The sequence below is a fragment of the Cebus imitator genome, unplaced genomic scaffold (assembly GCF_001604975.1).
Source record: "Cebus imitator isolate Cc_AM_T3 unplaced genomic scaffold, Cebus_imitator-1.0 Scaffold886, whole genome shotgun sequence".
Taxonomy (NCBI): domain Eukaryota; kingdom Metazoa; phylum Chordata; class Mammalia; order Primates; family Cebidae; genus Cebus; species Cebus imitator.
Window position 1 is genome coordinate 59,060 of NW_016108201.1, and position 20,496 is coordinate 79,555.

Here is a 20,496-nt window from a genome sequence, read left to right on the forward strand (position 1 = left end):
GACACTCAATATTAACCATCACACATACGTGTATACCTAAAAGCCAACGAGATGGAGGAGTTCAATGTAAAAGACAGTGGAGCTTTAGACCTGAGAGGAACCTGACCACTCACAAACCCTGGGATTCTATGAGGAAAAACTGAAGTTCTCCTCAAAAAGAAGATTCTGTGGAGCTCTTTCTGTTTTCTCAAGGGGTACCAGAGCTTTTAGAAATCTTCTTTAGGTCACCTCATGTGGCATTGAGGGTGGCAAGAGGAAAGAAGGACAGACAGAAGTAAATGGAAGAACAAGTCTTTAAGGCAAAAATTATGTTAGGAGGAAGAGAAACAGACAGAGGAAGCACATATGGTTGGCAAGGATTTAAGAAGACAGGAATTTAGTCTACTGAGAAGCTTTTCCAGAGAGAGAAAGAGGCCTTAAGAATATATATGTATGCATAGATGTCTAAGTGTCAGCTTTTAATTAAGTCAACTTTTGACTATAGAATTCTTTAAAAGGTATTTTTATCAGATTTTAGCTGGAAAAAGAGCAAACATTCCTGTTTCTTGGCTTTTCCTTTCTTAAATTAACTCTTGTTTTAAATCAGATCTCAGAAGGAATGCTGCTTAGCTAATTCCCTGGATGTTAACATTTCAAAGACATGGTAAGATTTACATCTCCAAGGAACTGAGGGGGCTTTCTTCAAAAAAGAAAAAGAAAAATACTTTTAGATACAAAAGCCTAAATTCCCAAAGGTATACCTACTTTAACTGTGACTTAAAACCAGTAGGCTTTTTATGGCTTATAACCAGACACAAGAATTATGTCCCCAAAGAGGGTGGAAAAATGCAATCTCTTTTGAGATCTGAAGTTCTTCCAAAGATGGCCTAAGAAAGACCCTCATTATTAGCAAGGCAATGCAGGTTGAGGCAATTAAGACAAATTCCCAAGAGCCAGCACATTTGGACAGACATCTCGGTCCCTCAGCTGGACTCTCAGCTGGCTGCGTGACAGAAGCCCAGGAACGTATGCCCACAGGGTGGCAGAGACTAGAGAATAAATTTGCTGGTTACAAAGCCACAGGTCTCCAGAAACAAAGAAGAATTGTATTATGATGTTCCTCCTTACGACAAACCACACAAAGAGACAGGGTTAGAAAACAAAGACCATAGTTAGCAAACTAAAGATCCCAATAACCAAGTAGGTACCTACAAATCCACACGGGTCACACAGATTTGAAGAACTAATTACATACATAATATATATTTGGGGTGGGGGGCATCAATCTGAACCTGGAAAGAAAAGGACAAGGAAGAAAGCTTACCTTTTTCTGCCGGCATTTGCCAGTCCTTCCAGGAGTGTATCCATAGGTCCTAGAGTGAGTGGAGTTGTTCCTGGAGGAATGAGATTTGGCTGCTTGTTCTCGTGATCTAATAACAAGATGCAGACAGACTGGGTAAGAAGGGAGTTTATTTCTGCAACTGGTTATAAGGAGAAGATCAGGGAAACTCACCAGGCCAACTCAAAGTTCCAGGTTTTGCTCCAGTACTTAGGTACATTTTAAGTTCTATGCCAACGTGTGGGAGTGCACTACGAGCAGGAGCGTTTCATTCCATCTGTATCTAATCTTTAACTAGGGTCTGTGGTCTGGAACGTTTTCTCTAGAGCTTTGGAAAGTTTCTTAGTCTTAAGTGGGCCATGGTACGAGGTGTATATGTAAGAATGCTGTTATCGTTCAATCAGATTTTAGGGTCTGAGAAAACCCCGGTGGGGTCTTAATGAGTTTGTTTTTTTCATTCCGCCCCTTATACTCAGGCCCCAGTTTCTCCAGTTCTTTAATGTTTAACATGCATTCATCAGATTTATAGTAACGGGTTACTGGAAACTGGCCACTCTGGTTGGTAATGGGAACCCGGCCTGCCACGGAGTGTCTCTGTTTCTCCTGGCTGGATTGCCAAATCGTAGGGGAGAAAACAATTCTCTTTTTAGGTTCTTAGTTGAGACACTCTCCTGAAAACAAAAGTCAGCTTAACAAAAGAAAAACAAACAGAAGTTTATTAACCTGTGCTTGTTAATGAACTTCTGCTTGTTGATTAACAAGCCTCAGTCCAGAAGTATTTCACTCTCAAGGCAGTGGCTTAGGGACCTCGCTTAAATAGTACATATGTTAACAAAGAGCCATAAATCCTACATTGTGACAAGACAAAAAAGAGAGCAGTTCTAGTCTTTTAAAAGAAAAGAAAATGTGGAAAGATGGTAAAGTCTGTTCCTGATTCCTCTGGTAACTGCTGGTACTTTCTCTGAGCTGATAAACAAGTGCTGTCCCCAGTAAGGAAAGATCTATGTCCTGCCACGAGGCAGATAGATGCTGATGCAGTGTTTTCCTTTAACTTAACAATTCTCAATATTGGGGGAGGAAATATTTTGCTTTCTTTCAATACCAACTGAGTGTCCTATAATTCAATTCAATTATGATACTATCTCCCCGGAACAGATACTTCTGACTGACCAGCTGTAAATTGGGTTTCCCACAACCCTCCCACCTTGGGTTTGATAACTTGCTAAGGGACTCACAGAACTCAGGGAAACACTTAACTTCCGTTTACTGGTCTGTTATAAAGGATATTATAGGGAATGCAGATGAACAGCCGGATGAAGAGATACATAGTGTATGGTGGGTGGGGGCAAAGCTCCCACATCCTCCCTCACCAGCACCTCCACGTGTTCAGCAACCTCCATGTGTTTGTTCCACAGCCAGGAAGCCCATCAAGTCTTGCTCAAGAGTTTTCATAGAGCTTGATCTCCACCCTCCCCAACTCCCACCCCCATCTCTGCCCTTTCCAGACACTGGTAGGTAGAGCTAAAAGCTCTAACTCTCTAGTCCTCTAATCACTTGGTCTTTACGGTGACTGGCCCTATCCTAACTCATCTCATTAGCATAAACTGAGGAGTCATCACAGGGGCTCACTAAGCGTAACAAAAGATACTCCTGTTACTCGGGAAATTCTAGGTGTTTCAGGAGCTCTATGACAGGAATGAGGGACAAAGATCAAATAGGTATATTTCATATTATCCCACAGAGGCCAAGGACTGGCATGCCTACTTGTATTCTTGCTTGTTGTACAATTCTAGGTTCTCAGTTCTATTCCTTGAAAGTTTTGAAGGTATTGCTACACTGACTTTTAGCATCCTATGCTGTCGATAAGAAATCTGATGCCAGTCTGATTCTTCTTCCATTTTTAGGTTGCTTGTCTTTTCCCTGGTCCATAAAACTGCCTGAGAAAAGTTGAAATCCCAAGCTACCTCTTCCAAGCAAGACATAATTCCCATCAACATCCATTTCTTCTCATCTGCCCTCTACCCGCCCAGCCTGTCACACTGCTTTGCCTCCAGAAGAGAAAGAAGAAGCTTGGAGCACCTCTAATTCCTGGGGTTCCCAGAAGGACACACTTGCTTACCTTTTGGCCCCTAAACCACTCATTTCCATATCAGAGCTTCCTCAGGGTGGCTGTTTAATAAATATGTCCTGAGTAAATCTACTAGACTCCCCCCGCCGATCCTCAGGAGGACATGTTCCAAGACCCCCAGTGGATGCCTAAAACTGTGGGTAGTACCAAAACCTGTATACAGAATGGTTTTACCTATACATACATATCAATGATAAACTTTTCATAAATTAGGGACAGTAAGAGATTAACAATAATAACTATTAATAAAATAGATCAATTATAACAATGTGCCAGCTTCACTACTCTTGTGCTTTGGGGCCATCATAAAGTAAAATAAGGGTTACTTGAACACAAGCACTGAGGTACTGTGACAGTCAATCTGAAAACCTAGACACTTACTAAGTGACTAATGGGCAGAGGGCATTTATAACACGAATATGCTGAACAAAGGGAAGATTCACGTCCCAGGCAAACATAGTAGGACAGCTTGAGATATCATTATGCTACCCAAAATGGCACCCAATTTAAAATTTATGAATTGTTACCAAGTGCAGTGCCATGCACCTATAGTCCCTACTTGAGAGGACTGAGGTGGGAGGATGACTTGAGGCCAAGGGTTTGAGGCTGTAGTGTGCTATGATCGCACCTGTGAATACCCCTGCACTCCAGCCTGAGCAATGTAGCAAGACCCCCATCTCTTAAAAAGAAAAAGAAAAGTATAAATTACTGATTTCTGTAATTTTCCATTTAATATGCTTAGACTGTGGTTGACCTCAAATAACTGTAACCTTGGAAAGTAAATCCACAGATAAACAGGGACTACAGTAAATAAAACTACAGTACTCAGAGCTAAAAGACCCTCAGGGCTTTTACCTCTCTCCCTTGTTTATCCAGATACAACCAGAAACCCAAACTCCCCAGGATCTCTATTACCATAGTTCTATGGCTCTCCTAATCTGACTAATCTTCCACCCTTCTCAAGTCTTCCACCATGACCCCTGGGACTAAACAGGAAAGTTCCTTCCTCCTTCTACAACCCCAGTAACATTTCAGTGCAGGGGTCCGTCACACTCTCCTTAGTTATGTCACCTACCACCCCATGCCATCCTTGCTACCATCCATCTCCATCCTGATGATTCTATAATAATACCTGCTATACTGCTGCTGAGACAAATTATGACAAACTTGGTGACTTAAAACAATATAAAGGTGTTCTCTTACAGTTCTGGAGTCTAAAATGGTTTCAGCCAGGCTGTGTTTTTTCTGGAGGTACTATCTTCTGGAGGAGGAGAATCATTTCTATGCCTTTCTCACTCCTAGAGGCTGCCCACATTCCTTGGCCCAAGACCCCACATCACTTCAACCTCTGCCTCCATGGTCACATCTCCTTCTCTAACTCTAACCCTATTACCTCATTCTTTTTCTGTTGTTTTGTTTTCTGTTTTTTGTTTTTTTGAGATGACGTCTCACTCTGTCACCCAGGCTGAAATGCAGTGGCATGATCTTGGCTCACTGCAACCTCTGCCTCTCAGGTTCAAGTGATTCTTCTGCCTCAGCCTCCTGAGTAGCTGGGACTACAGATGTGCGCCACCATGCCGAGCTAATTTTTGTATTTTTAGTAGAGACAGCGTTTCACCATGTTAACCAGGCTGGTCTCAAACTCCTGACCTCAGGCAATCCACCCACCTTAGTCTCCCAAAGTGCTGGGATTACAGGCATGGGCCACCGCACTCCCTTGCCTCATTCTTATTAAGATCCTTGTGATGAAATTCCCTCTCCTCCTTCCAGGTAAAGGCAAGATAAACTCCCCTATCTGAAAATCTTTAACTTAATTATACATGCAAAGTACCTTTTGCTGTGTAAGGTAACATTTACAGGTTCCTAGGATTACAGCATCTTTAGGGGGCCAATATTGTGCTGGCCATGCTCAGCTTTTCCTTCCACCCTCACTGTGTCACCATTCTCTGCTTCAGTGTCCATCTGAAGATCCATCCAACACCTAGACCTCTTAGCTATTTGTCCTCTATAATTACCTCTTCCTCTACTGTACCTCACTCACCTATCCTTTGGTCATACCCAAGATCTTGCCATTACCAACAACTACACTTCTTCCAAAATCTGAATTTCAGACATCGGATTTTTGTTTTTACTACAATCTTATTTCATTGAAATCACCAGCTCAAACAATTATACAAATTCAAAAATGTCCAATCTACTTATCAAACCGGTTTTTACTTTCCCTCATCCTTCTCTCCTCCATTCTGACTGAGCCTAGACATGTGGTCCATATTATAATTCCTCTCTTGAACATCCTTAATTCAGTGGCCCTTTTTGCCCACCAAAGCACAAAAAGCCCTGTCCCTGGTTAAATCATTAAAGCTATTTAAATTCTTGTAAAAATGGACAACAGGGGAAATGCAAGCCTCTGAGACCATCTTAGAAGAGTGCACAATACATTAAAGGCAAAATGACCAACATACTAGTAACGTCTTCCTGTAGTGGAACTCAATCATCTATAGCTAAAATTAAACTACTCTTGGCCTACTTGCTGTATTATTGCTAAAATGGTATAACCTATTAGCTAACAAACTCATCATTATTATCCTTTTTATTTTTTGTAGAGATGGGGTCTCATTATGTTGCCCAGACTGGCCTTGAACTCCTGGCCTCAAGCAATCCTCCTGACTCAGCCTCCTGTGTATCTGGGATTTGTAGCATGAGTCACTGCTCCCAGCTACTATTATCCATGTTTTAAAGATCCACACAGGCTAGGGATGTTAGCTCATGCCTATAATTCCAGCACTTTAGGAGGCCGAGGCAGGCAGATCACCTGAGGTCAGGAGTTCAAGACCAGCCTGGCCAACATGGTGAAACCTCATCTGTACTAAAAATACAAAATTAGCCAGTTGTGGTACTGGGCACCTGTAGTCCCAGCTACTCAGGACACTGAAGCAGGAGAATCACTTGAATCTGAAAGGCAGAGGCTGCAATGAGCCAAGATCACACCACTACCCTCCAGCCTGGGCAACAGACCCAGAATCTGTTTCAAAAAAAACAAAAAGATCCAGTTCCCACACTTGTGCATCTCTGATCAGGTGGCTCAGAACTGAAATGTCCAGATGACAGTGCTTTATTACATGCACACTTACCATTCCAATAAATCTCAAGAAGCCTAGTGCTAAAATATGAAAATTTTTTAACTAAAAAGATCCATTTTCTTAAAATTATCAGTGTGCTTGATGCTTAAAACTGACATATAATGTAATATAAAATCAATGCTTTCCACCCATAAGCATTTATGTACTAAGAAGGCAAGCAAGGCAAGGTGTAAATCACAAAAGATAAAAATGAAAATAGTGTTGGGGCTGCTATTTGACAAGAACATTTTCAAACATGGCAGGTAAGCTTCATACTTGATATGTACAATTTTATCCAAGCTTCCTCACAGCTTGGCTAGGTAGGGATTATCCCATTTTACAGGTGAGGTAACAGGCTGAGAGGTTAAGTGAGCTGCCTGAGGCCCCACAGTCAGTGTGGGCAGAGCTGGGACTTGATCCTAATCAGTTGGGTAGTTGCTTCACTGCACAGGAAGGGCAGGAGAGGCCTCCTGGAACCCAGGCCACCTGGCCCTGAAGTTCAGCCTGTGACAGCTCCCACATCAAGTGGGAATGGGCAGTGATAAGCCAGGCCTGGGTGTGGGGACTTTTCATCAGGGACTGATACAAAGGAATTCACTCCAAAAATAAGTATATAATCTATATTTACAGAGTCATGAGCTCAGAACCATCTGTTATAAACTGGTAAGGAAGACATTATAAACTACTAAAGTGAGACGCTAATCCAACATGATACAGAGGCTGGAAAATGTGAGACATTAACAAATGCAGATTACAAATAGAATATAAGAAGGTATCCTATGGCCAGGCGCAGTGGCTCAAGCCTGTAATCCCAGGACTTTGGGAGGCCGAGGCGGGTGGATCACGAGGCCAAGAGATCGAGACCATCCTGGTCAACATGGTGAAACCCCGTCTCTACTAAAAATACAAAACATTAGCTGGGCATGGTGGCGTGTGCCTGTAATCTCAGCTACTCAGGAGGTTGAGGCAGGAGAATTGCCTGAACCCAGGAGGCAGAGGTTGCGGTGAGCCGAGATCGCGCCATTGCACTCCAGCCTGGGTAACAAGAGCTAAACTCCGTCTCAAAAAAAAAAAAGAAGGTATCCTAGAATGCATAGTATCTATAATATATAACAATCTATATTATTCACCTCAAGAAAGATAATTGAAGCTATTAAAAAAAAACAGAGAGAAGGGTTGTTTAACCCTCTGGTTGTTTAACTCTGAATACCAATAATAAAAGTAATAAAAAGTATTAATTATTATGCATCTACTGTGCTTAGAATCCATGTAACTTTATGTAATCATCATACAAATCTCATGAGACACATGTTACAGTCTTCATCTTATAGATGACGCATTAGTCTGCTCGCTGCTGTAACAAAATACCACACACTGGATGATTTAAACAATATACATTTATTTTCTCACAGTTTGGGAAGCTAGAAGTCCAAGATCAAGGTGCCAGCGAGGTTGGTTTCTGGTGAAGGGTCTTTTCCTGGCTTATAGAAGGCCAAGTTCTCACTGTGTCTTTACATGGCAGAGACAGAGAGAGATCTCTGGTTTCTCTTCATCTTCTGATAAGGACACCAGTTCTATTGGATCAAACCCCACCCTTACGATCTCATTTAACCTTAATTATATCCTTGGATACCCCATCTCCAAACTCAGTCACATTGGGGGTTAAGGTTTCAATATATGAGTTTTCAGGGGGACACAATTCAGTTCACAGCAGATAAGAAACTTGAGATCTGCTTCTCCACCCTACCCTGGGCCCTGAGAGGCTGACCCTTGGAAACTATTATCCTAGCTCCTTCAGTGGTAGAGTTGGGTTCAGCCATTGGGAGGAAATTAGAGGGTGAGATGTTGGGATATTTACCCCTGTGGTTCCCATCCTGCCAGGCCATGTTTGAATGGTGGCTATGACACATGCTTGGTGATCCTTCTATGCCTGCAGTTCTTGCCAGGATCCACTAACTATTCTCACCCCTTGTTCCTCTAGGACCAACATGGTAACAGCTTCCCATTGCTGCTAATTCCAGGGTGCTTTACTATCCCTTGTTGTTTCTGTTATCCCAATATACACATTTGTCAATAGTGACTTTGTGAGACATTCTTCAATTGTCATCACTTCGTGGCCTTTTGGCTAAGATCAAGTGACATTCTTCAATTGTCTCTTTCTGATGTACCATCTGTTTCCTACCAGATGCTAATAAAATAAGTGGTTTGTCAGGAGGCAAACCCCCAAAATAGGACTCTAAAATTGCTCACATATTTGATTAGAGGACAGATCACCTCTTCCAGACATGTGGTGCCATCATAATTACCCAAATTGTTACTGGTAGTGACAAGGGATGAAGTGTAGGTCCAGAGAAATTAATTGGGAGACAATTGTGGTGTCTGGTTGCCCAGGCAAAAAGGTGGTACCTGTTTGGTAAGGCAGCAGTGGTCATGAGTACATGGCCAAGGGAAACCGACTGATTTCAGGACCAGGATCATAAACTGGGTGTTGCCTGATCCTCCAAATCAATAATATTGGACATTCTCACCATTATTCCTTTGTTAATGGAGCTAGTATTTACAGGAACAGCCTCAAGCAGGTTTTGAGGATACAAATAACTGCTTATGGAAATGCCTGAGTCTCTCATGGTGCCTTTTGTTATTGCTTTGCCACCTTTTTCTCAACCCAAATCTATAATTTCATGGAGCGCTTTCTATGACCAGTTAACCTAAGAGCATAAGCATGAGCCTAACCTACAGCTGGGTCTGCATGTTGCTATATTACAGCCGTAACTCAGGGACAGCCTTAAAAGACAGTGATGAAAATAAGTCTTTCCAGTGGGTAGAGCTTAGGGGAAAGGACCATTTGGAAGTTCAATTTCCACTAAAGGAGATATGGACTAAAATACAGGTCTACACTGACTCTTGGACCATGGCTAAAAGATTGGCCAACTGGTAAGATTTTGGAAAAACAAGACTGGTGTTAAGGTGATCTGGGAGAGAAGTGGCTCAGGACATGGACATATTTGAGCACCATGTATATGCCTACTAGAGGACTCTCTCAATAATCAGGTTGATGTGATGTCTTACTGTATCAGTGGTTTTCAAGATGGACTCCAGATTTGAAGATTCACTAGAAAGACTCACAGGATTCAGAAGCCATTATACTCAGGGGTATAATTTATACAGCAAAAAAGATACAAAACAGGATCGATAAAGAAAAAAATCCCTCCCTACATGATTCAGAGTTAGGGTCGGCTGTAAGGGAAACTTGATAAGATTTAGGAGGCAGAAGGAAGGCTGAGTAGATGATGCTCACTATTGATCATCATTGATCAAGGGCATAAGGGAAAGACTCAGAGGTGCTAGCAGTTTCCAAGTCATCCTTGCCTGTTCTCACTCCACATCCAGCTCACCTTTCTGACTGTCAACCTGGAAAGCACCAGGTCTTGTCAGTGACTTTTCTCTGATGCATTTTGGATCTTTACTTCCTCAGATTCTGCCATAATTACATAAGGTTTTATTTCTCTCATATACTCCATATTCCATAATATTAATAGTCCAAATTCTCTGATTAGATCAAGGCTGATACAGGGATTGTGTTTCCAGACTTTCCAGTTCTTGGGTATTTATAATACCTGGCTGCATTTCCTATCCTTAAAGTTTAAGGTATTTCCCAGTAATAAATACTTTCTAATCCATTTCAGATTCTGGGCTACAATTTGGTTTCAGTTATGTTAGACAGAGATGTCCTAATGCAGTCAGAAATATGATACTGAAGCACAAAGGATATATTTATGGAATATTTATCAAGAGGTTGTAGGGGCCAAGGGAAGATTCTCCCTTCACCCTGTAAAGTTTTGCTGAAAAATAAGCTGACAAAAGGCAGATTAATAAAAAGAAAAGACGTACAAGCCTATTAACATACATGAGGGAAATCACAGAGTGATAACCCCAAACCCACAATGGGGTACAAAAGCTTATATGCCATCTCCAGGTTACAGCAAGAATGGGGGCTCAGAGTATAGCCAAAAATAGATTATGGTGCTAAGTCAGGTTAGAGCGGCAAGACAGGTTATGGGAGAGAAAGAAGAGGAGGCTTGGCTAGCAACAGCAATCCTGTTATGTAGATGTAACCTCACTGGTAGTAGCCTTCAGAGAGATAGATGGTAAATGTTTCTTTCAAACCTTTAAAGTGTCAGACTCTCAGACTTACCTAGATCAGACAAGGGAAGACCCTCAGGAAATGCAGGGCTTTATTAATGTAGACTTTTTCTACAAATGCTAATCTCTCCCACAAAAGACAGCTCTTTAGCTATTATTTTATTTCCAGCCTTTCTGAATAGTCATCTTGAACAATGTCAGGAAAATATATTTTGGGGTGAAATATTTTCATTTCCTTCGAGATCACAAAACCACCTCAAATAACAACTCATTGATAGAACCACAGATGGTAACACCAAAAATTTTTCTGATGTGCCTGCCATCAGAGGGAATCACAGAAGTCCTATATTCTAGGCCAATGTTCCTCAGTCTTTTTTTATGATTGCCTCCCTAAGAATTCATTTCAGATATTTTTGCCTAATTCCCTTCCCCTTGACATCTTAATGTCACAGCTATGCTGGCACATGTGCTGTCTGCATATCCATGCATTATATATTTAAAACAATATTTTTATCCCTCAAGCACCAGTTTTTGCCTCCATTGAGAGAATGCATGTTCTAGACCCAGATCTACCATTTACCTTGCCATGTTTTTGATATAGTTGTATATTTGTCCCCACCCAAATCTCACATTGAAATGTAATCCCCGTTATTGGAGGAGTGGCCTGGAAAGACGTGAGTGGGTCATGGGAGTGGATCTCTCATGAATGGTTTAGCACCATCCCCTTGGTGCTGTCCGTGAGATAGTGAGTTCTCAGGGAGATCTGGTCATTTAAAAGTTTGTGGCCCCTCCTGACAACTGTCTCTTTTGCTTTGTGCTGTACCTGCCCCTCTTTGCCTTTTGCCATGATAGGAAGCTTCCTGAGGCCTCCCCAGAAGCTGATGCCACTATGCTTCCTATATAGCCTGCAGAACCATGAGCCAATTAAACCTCTTTTAAAATACCCAGCCTCGGGTATTTCTTTATAATAACAAAGAAATAACAGTGCAAGAACAGCCTAATACATTTTTCTTAAGAAAAGCTACTGCAATTTCTGAATGTTGGTTTCCTCTTGGAATCCTGACCAGAAAGCATGACACTATTCTCAATTTTCTGCCAACGTCTGTCCCTCCACAGATACTACCCCATCAATGACCTTGTCCTTCGGCCCACTTACAGCAAATACTTGTATATATGTGAGGGGTATATATTGGGAAATTGTCAGTTAGGTGAATGCAAAATTGAGCTACATTTTTCTTTAAACTGCCATCGATGTCACTTTCAAGGCCCCAGTCAGTTTAGAGCAGACAGCCTATTTATTCCATTCTGCAAGCTCAGAACAGTCTGACATTTATCTGTCAGTTTCAGGATTTATCACCATCAGTCACATTGGAGTTCAAAGCTTTTTCTCTGATCCTGGGCCTTACCTAGATTAGAAATATTTACATTAAACAGGAGGGGAGCAGTGTAGGTTCTCTGTCCCTCCACTCTACCTCTTGGTCAGTGCATTGTCATGCAGCTGCTGTTGAGGATAATCTAGACATAGCCGTCCCCATGGCTTCACTGCCTTTCTGAGGCTGGCAGGATATAACTGTTGAGGTCGGCAGTTTGATCTTTCCCCCAAGCAGACAAGCAGAGTCAGATGGCTCTGCCTTGTTGTACACTAAATTGTCTGTTGGTGCCCATCTGGGCATCTCACCCATGCATACTTCTAGTGTCACCTCACTACTGAGCAGCATCTCAAAGGGTGCAGGCAAGCAGATATGTGCCCACAACCATGTTCTTGTGTTTATCTAGGCCGTGGGGATTCCAGGGGAAAACAAGGCAAAGACAGAGAAGATCTTGTCCCGTTCCTATCTGCTCTGCTGTCTGCCACTTAGCAACCACATGAGAAGCAGGTGTCAGTTGGTCCCTACATTCAGAAAAATCTGCCATCTTTCAGGAAGAAGCACCTTCCCTTTGTTGGGAGACTTCGTCAGGGAGGGCAGAGGTGAAAGCTCTACTCCCTTTCCAACTCTCTTTCACTCACGCCACATCTTCTGATGGGAAAGCGTAGTGGGGCAGGGTAAGAGCATTTATTTTAACTGAAAGTAAATAAAATATTTTCAGGCAGGGCGCGGTGGCTCACACCTATAATCCCAGCACTTTGGGAGGCCGAAGCAGGTGGATCACGAGGTCAAGAGATCCAGACCATCCTAGTCAACATGGTGAAACCATGTCTCTACTAAAAATACAAAAATTAGCTGGGCATGGTGGTCCATGCCTGTAGTCCCAGCTACTCGCGAGGCTGAAGCAGAAGAATTGCTTGAACCCAGGAGGCAGGGGTTGCGGTGAGCCGAGATAGAGCCATTGCACTCTGGCCTGGGTAACAAGAGGGAAACTCTGTCTCAAAAAAAAAAAAAAATTAAAATAAATAAATAAATAAAATATTTTCTCTTTTTTTCTTGGCTCTTAGTTTTCTTCACTATAATGCAGCACATCCCACTTAGCCAGTAAGTGGAGAATAAGGAACTCAGCGGCAGCCTGCAATAGAAACCTTAACCTAGGCCAGGTGTGGTGGCTCATACCTGTGATCCCAGCACTTTTGGAGGCCGAGGCAGGCGGATCACGAAGTCAGGAGATCGAGACTATGCTGGCTAACACATGAAACCCCATCTCTACTGAAAATACAAAAAATTAGCCGTGCGTGGTAGCATGCACCTGTAGTCCCAGCTACTTAAGACAGGAGAATCGCTTGAACCCGGAAGGCAGAGGTTGCAGTGAGCCAATATTGAGCCACTGCACTCCAGCCTGGGCAACAGAGTGAGACTCCATCTCAAAATAAAAAAAAACTGACATATATATAGTATTGGGATTTACGAATCATGTCTTTTCTTTTTTATTTACTTATTTATTTTTAAAGACAGGGTCATCCTATGTTGCCCAGGCTGGCCTTAAGCTCCTGGGCTGCCTCCCCACTAACTGGGACTACATGCATGTGCCACCACTCCCATCTTGTCCTTTACTCTCTCCTATGCTCTAAGACCTTAGAAGCAGAGAGCTTAACAATTTAACACTTCAAATTAAGTTTTATGTATGTATTTCCCCTCATTTGTATCTCTCCCTGTATCCTATTGATAAAGTAATGATATAATTAACCATCCAAGTCAGAAGGATTACTCAGGGAGCCTCCGTCATTCTTATGAGCTATATTTGATAGATCATTCAATCCTGCAAACTCCACTTCAGCAATATATCTGTCATAAACCCCTCTGTGTCTTTCTACTGGCTTGATTCCAGCCTTTATTGCCTTTTGCTTGAACAACTATAATAAATTCCTAATTGGTCTTCTGGTCCATGGAACCTCTCCCTTCCAACACTCCTGCAAGAGCATATCTTTCCCAACGATGTGACCAGGTTCCTCCCCTGCCTCGAAATATCTGACACCTGTGTAAACAACACGGGCCCTTTACTTGAGAAAGGAAAATATGAAATCAGGAATTTTTCTTTCAATATGGAGAAAATAAGCTTTAATATGAATCTTGAAGAAATCTGGAGTCATTAACGACAAGATTTTTTATTCCATTACTTTGTTGTAAATCCTTTCTCTTTGCTGATAACAGAAGCTCCAGAAAAAAAGACTAGCAGGGAAGAAGCCAAACAGAAAACCTGTTTGCTAGCTAATCAAATTGGGCATAGATCAAAAGAAAGATTAAATTGATCATGCTTGATCTGTTCAGTTTCATAAGTGAGATTTCTCTAGTGTTTTCCTGCCATTTCAGCTTAAAGAGATAAGAATTGTGTTGCTGCCACACTCTTTTATCATCCATACAGAAAGCAAGTCTTTTGTTAAGGTTACATGATTAGGAATCATAAATCACAATTAACTACTGCTTAGGAGATAAAGGTTCATGAATTTTGCATGTTAATCACCTTATCTAAAATAGCATCCCTCCAGGGTTTTACTCTGCTTTTTCTTAGCAGTATTAATAGCTACCACCTACTGGGCATAGTGGCTTATGCCTGTAACCTCAGCACTTTGGGAGGCCTGTAGTCCCAGCACTTTGGCAGAGGCAGGCAGATCACCTGAAGTCAGCAGTTCGAGACCAGCCTTACCAAAATGGCGAGACCGGGTCTCCACTTAAAAATCTAAAACCTAGCTGGGGGTGGTGGCGTGCCCCCGTAATCCCAACTACTCGGGAGGCTGAAGCAGGAGGATCTCTTGAACCCGGGAGGCGGAGGTTGCAGTGAGCCGAGATCGTGCCACTGCATTCCAGCCTGGATGACAGAGCAAGACTCTGTCTCAAAAAAAAAAAAGTTATCACAGCGAAGGTATTTTTTCTATGTTCTGTCTCCACCAAAAAGTAAAACCACAGGGCAAGGACTTTTTTTTGCCAAAATAGTGGTAGCACGTGTTTGATTCATTTGTATGTATTTCCAGAACAGAGCCTGGTACCAAGTTGAGCCTTCAATATTTGCTGAAACAGAGGGAGAGTGAAAAAAAAAAAAAAAGTAACTCCCTCGCGCCAGAACTAGCTCTTCACCTATCAAATTACGGGCAACGGAAACATCTTGGTCCTCAGAGCAACCCCGGTGCGAAGCAGAGGCGGCTGTTATCAGGCCAATTACAAATGTGCACGGCAAAGTCACAAAGCAATGAAAAAACAGTCTAGAAAAAAAATCTTTTCTGGATTTCACCATCTAACCTTTAACGTGAGACCCAAACCGGTAGACTCCGGTCGGAAGCAGCCGCATTTGGAACGGTATTTATCTCACAATACATTAAGGCACAAAAAGGCCTTCGAAAAGAAAAAAATGGGGCAACTAAATAATTTTCAAATCAAACACTACTTTCTTTCAATTTTTACATAATTCTCATATCTGCGGTGAGTGAAAAGGCTAAAAGAAAAGCAAAACAGAGCTCCGCTGTCCAGAACCAATATGGCGGAGACGACTCCCTTGCCCACACTTAAAATGGACGCTGACTATGACGTTCCCAACAACAATCCTTAACTGACCCGCACCACCAACTCGGAACCCCGCCTCTGCAAACCGGAACCCCGCCTCTACCACTGTGCCCGCCTTTCCGACCAAGGTCTGCCGGTGATTGGCTGCTCGTACTATTTACCTCACGCAGTACGCCGGAGGAACGGTGCGCGTTCGGGGCGTAAGGAGCGTGCAGAGGACCGGGGAGGTGGAGGACTGCGGGTTTCGCCGGCCCGCAAGGGAAACTGCGCGGCAGAGGTGACGGAGGACCAAGGTACTGCTCCCGCTGGCCGTCGGGCGCCCGGGATGCCGGGTGCTCCTTACAGCTGGCTTTACGGGACCGTTGGGTGCGGCTGGGTAGGGCTGGAAGCGGCGATGCTGCTAGCTGCGTCAGGGCTGGCCTGCGCGCCTGTGTCGCGGTCCTGTGGGTGACCCGGTGGAGAGGGCGGCGGCCACAAGTCCGAGTCGGGCGGGCAAGGGCTCACTGTTCCTGTGCTTCTCTCCCCGGGCAACAAGGTGCTGAGTCATTCTTGCGGCCAGGCCGTAACTGCGCTGATAGCGGCCCCTGGGGAAGGGGCAGAGGGGTTTTGCGTTGAGGTGGATTGTTGCTGCCGGGTTCTCACCGAGTCTAGCGGTCTGGGTGAACTTTCTCGGGGACCAGGCACCCAAACTCATCAATGCTCACAGAGGCCTAAGCCCTTAGGTTAGGGTCGGTAGCATTTTCCCCATTTGGTATCTGAGTCTTAGAGATCTATCTACCTCACAAGGTCATTTCTAACGTGTTCGAAACGGGAATTCCCACTCTGGGCTGTTACGCCACATAGGGGTCACTCTGAGCTGGACCTCTTCGATCCCAACCAGTGAGTTGAGTACCAAGGAAGTTACAGGACAGCTGTAGGTTGAGATGATGTAATGGCATGAAAGTTCTAGAAGGGCTGAGTGTTTTCCCATAGGCCAGGTGCCGAGCATTAAGACTCTTCATAGTTCGGTTGTAGAGCTAGGAGGATACTCAGGTATCTTAAAGCAATAGTTCTTAGCTTTTGGAGTGTTCGTCAAAACATATATTTTGGTCCTATTATTCCTAGAGGTAGAATCATTAGGAGCAAAGTAAGACCCAGGAGCCTACATTTTAAGATGCATCGGGCACTTTCAAGCAGGTAATCCAGAGGTCAACACTGGAGTCAGAACACTGAGAACCATTATCTTAAGTTACAGATGGGGAAATGGATCCGGAAGGATAGTCACTTGTCTGAAATTCACTACGTATCATTGGCAGAGATGGGCTGGTAGCCCCAGTTGGCTTACACCTGTCATGTTATTCTGGCCTATCGTAGTCACCTGACATTAATTTAGCATTACAGAAACACGGTCAGCTGAATTCTGGTTAGCCACCCATCTAGTATAAAGTGCCCTGGAGCTAAGAGAATCCAGTTTTTAACATGCTTTTTTTTTGAAGACACCATTAAAGGAGTCTAAGGGAAACCTGATTGGTAAGTGAGTTTACTTTGAAAGACTAAATGTCGTTTACGCATTATAGTAGGGCATATAGAATAGGTTAACTTAGAATATTTTTATATCTTATGTTGAAGGAGAATATTTGGTATGATTAGCTGAAATTCATATAGTTGGGCTTCTTTAATATCTTTTAACCTTATAATGCGGTATAACCTTGAGGAGCTATTCATGCTTTCTTTGGATGACATTATTCCTCTGCCCAAAAGTTACGTAGATTCTTTAAAGTTACAGAGATTCTTTTAAATAATTTTTTCACTGAATGCTGGTATAAATCTTAAGCCAGAACTAATTTGTAGAAGCTGCCTGAGACCCTGTAATTACGTTCAGTTATTAATAGCCATTCTGTGTTACACGTAGTTTTTGCAGTCATCTATCCTGTTATTGGTCAAACTGGGACTTAATTTGTTGCTCCATCCTCAGCTGAGTTCTCTGGGATGGGTTTCTTGAATAACAAGGGATGGGCAAAGAATTTATTACTGAAAGTTAAAAAGTTTGCTTTATTTCCTCTTCTACTAAAATATAATTTGTTCCTTCTTGACTCTGACTCTTGTATGTCCATTTCTTAATTGGTTAATGGGTTGTTTTGGTTTTCTTTTTTTGGTTGTTTTTGCCTTTCTTACTAGCATTTCAGATCTGCTTGGTAGACCTGGTGCAACACCATGCTGGCTGCAAGGCTTGTGTGTCTCCGGACACTACCTTCTAGGGTTTTGCATTCAGCTTTCACCAAGGCCTCCCCTGTTGCGAAGAATTCCATCGTAAAGAATTCCATCACAAAGAATCAATGGCTGTTAACACCCAGCAGGGTAAAGATAATCTGAATGTTTATTATATTGCTGCTTTTTCTATTTCTGCCCTTTCTTTTTAGCAAAGGATGGCTGTTCTGCCTTTAGTGAGTTATGTATCAATTAGCCCTGATTATACCCCCAATCAGCTCCTTCTCCCCATTAGTTTTTATCATTCTGTTCCCTTCTTAATCCCATATGAAATAGAAAATGAGTTTCTATAACTCTGCCTTTGCTTACAGCTTCTGGAGTTTCTCATTTAGAAAATTTAGAGTACATTGTGAGGGATTGAGAGTCATATGATGTAACGGAGATCCTGGAGTACATAGAGGTTTAAGAACCCGGGGATATTACCACTTGGCCAATAGCTTATTAATAAGTTATTAAAGATATTATTTCAGCTCTTACTTCGAGATTGATAATATCTGTCAGGTTAGAAAGAAACCCATCTTTTTTACAATAGATTTCTCCACTAGCATTTAAATTATAAGGTTGGAAGTGTAAGGTAATGAGGACAATATACAGAAGCTAGAAGGAGACTTTTTTAAATTAACTGTTCCACTGTTGAAAAAGAGCCAAAATGGAAGTAGTAGTCTTCCGTCTTCTTAGCTTCATGTTCAGGAAGGATGCCTTTATTGAGTCCATATCTCAGATGACAAAATATAGCTAATAATGCTTATAGAATGCATTTCTTAAAAATGCAAATAGATTCTCATCTTGATATTTGATTAGGATTTAAAATGTAACAGTTCTAGGTATGTAAATCTCTAGTTTGTAAAAGAAACATTTTTTCTGAAACTGAAGCTAAGAAGAATATAATGAATTACTTCCAAAGGTGGAACACAGGTAAGAGCTACATTTATTTATTTTATTTTTACATTTAATTTTTTAGGTTGGCTAATAAATTTCCATAGTGAAGTTACGTATATAGAACGCACCAAAGAGAGCTTGCATTTTATTTTACTAACATTCTGTTTTCATGTGGGTCGTGTGTGTCTTTGTTTGCATGTATGTCAGGAATATGCCACCAAAACAAGAATTGGGATCCGGCGTGGAAGAACTGGCCAAGAACTCAAAGAGGCAGCATTGGAACCATCAATGGAAAAAATATTTAAAAGTAGGTGGCTGTCTGTAGTTTTTAACCTGGAATCTATGGATATGTTTTAAGAGATCCATGCACAACTTCCTAAAAATATGTGTAGTTGTGCATTTTCTGAGAAGACCACATTATTATTCTCAGAGATGACCCAGAAAAGATTGGTACTTTGCACTGGATTCAGTGGTTATCAGTCATATTTCTTCCAGTGGAAATTTTACTCCCCCTCCCTTTTTTTTTTTTTTTTTTTTTAAAGAGAAAAGGATTAATTAATATGCCTTGGTCCAAAAGGTATAGTCTGTTGAGAAATTTCATTTTAAGTGCATAGAATCCTTATTCAAGCATATATTTGTATATGTTTCAGATTAAGACTAAATCACCAATATACAGTTGTTAATAAAAGCCTAGCTGTCCAAGAAGAGTCCTTTAACTGACTGCTCACATAGGGCCTCAGGAGGCCAGTACTTAAATATATTGCCAGTTTGGATGTCAACTTTTGCAAGTTCAGAAACTGGATTGTTAATCATCCTAAAGCCAATCAAAGAATACCACTGCTCCTTAGCAATCTTGCAAAATGTCTTTACAGTGGGAGAGAGCCCTAATCAGTATCCTTCAGGTCATTTCTTTCTGAGTTGACCCTAAAGACCAAATCATGCAAATTATGTAGTGACAGCCTAGTAATATTCTTAGTAAACAAATTTAGACAAAGAATAAGATGCTCTTTATGAATACCTTTATTGAGTTAGAATTGATAAGTTGTGTCTCAGTACCCTAAAATGGAGGCATCCTCTCACTTGATTCTGCTGCATAAACACTGATTATATTTTTTTCTTGATTTCTGTGTAAAGCATCTTCTGTGTTAATAACATGCAGTGTGGTTATGACTATTAACATTTTCTTCTTTTTTTACTTTGTAAGAATGTTATGTGAATATACTTCAACCTCTTATTAATAAAATACTGTGTATCACAGAAGTAATTCCTCATCTATAGATTCATTGCCCACTCAAATATTGTTGGAGTTAGTTTGAAGATTCACCAAGTCTGATCCTTTCCTTTTTGTTCTGATTATTACACCTTTGTTTCAGGGGTGTTTTTTTCTACTGGTTACCTAACATTGAGGCCACCCCATGTGCACTGATTGTGGCTGTTACTGAATATGGTACCTGATTTGTTTCCCTTCATAAATATTTTAAAGGCTTTGTCCAGACATGCCAGTATTAACCTGCATTTCCTTCTGTGTTCTGCAGTTGATCAGATGGGAAGATGGTTTGTTGCTGGAGGAGCTGCTGTTGGTCTTGGAGCATTGTGCTATTATGGCTTGGGAATGTCTAATGAGATTGGAGCTCTTGAAAAGGCTGTGTAAGTAAATTGTTCCTGAACAACTCCAGCCTTAAAACAAAAATTCCAGTTTTCTTCTCATTCCTATCTTTAATCACTTTGGAATGTTTT

General features: G+C 41.8%; 1 protein-coding gene and 1 long non-coding RNA gene across 5 annotated transcripts in view; one reads left to right on the forward strand and one right to left on the reverse strand.

Moving 5' to 3' along the window:
• Positions 1-15,835, reverse strand: LOC119469844. The gene is made up of 3 exons (XR_005198693.1): positions 15,795-15,835; positions 1,304-1,409; positions 1-36 (listed from the first exon to the last, which is right to left on the reverse strand). It is a non-coding gene; the product is annotated as an uncharacterized LOC119469844 (long non-coding RNA).
• GHITM (growth hormone inducible transmembrane protein) overlaps positions 15,789-20,496 on the forward strand; it is a 14,965-nt gene continuing 10,257 nt past the window's right edge. Inside the window, exons 1-4 of one of the 4 annotated variants that reach the window (XM_017520826.2) lie at positions 15,789-15,926; positions 17,791-17,970; positions 18,967-19,066; positions 20,295-20,406. In XM_017520826.2, coding sequence (XP_017376315.1) covers positions 17,827-17,970; positions 18,967-19,066; positions 20,295-20,406 — 356 coding nt within the window. In that variant the 5' untranslated portion in view covers positions 15,789-15,926; positions 17,791-17,826. Of the gene's footprint in view, positions 16,169-17,117; positions 17,143-17,790; positions 17,971-18,966; positions 19,067-20,294; positions 20,407-20,496 lie in introns of those variants that run through there. The other 3 variants (XM_017520827.2, XM_017520829.2, XM_017520828.2) reach the window with 3 other exon arrangements.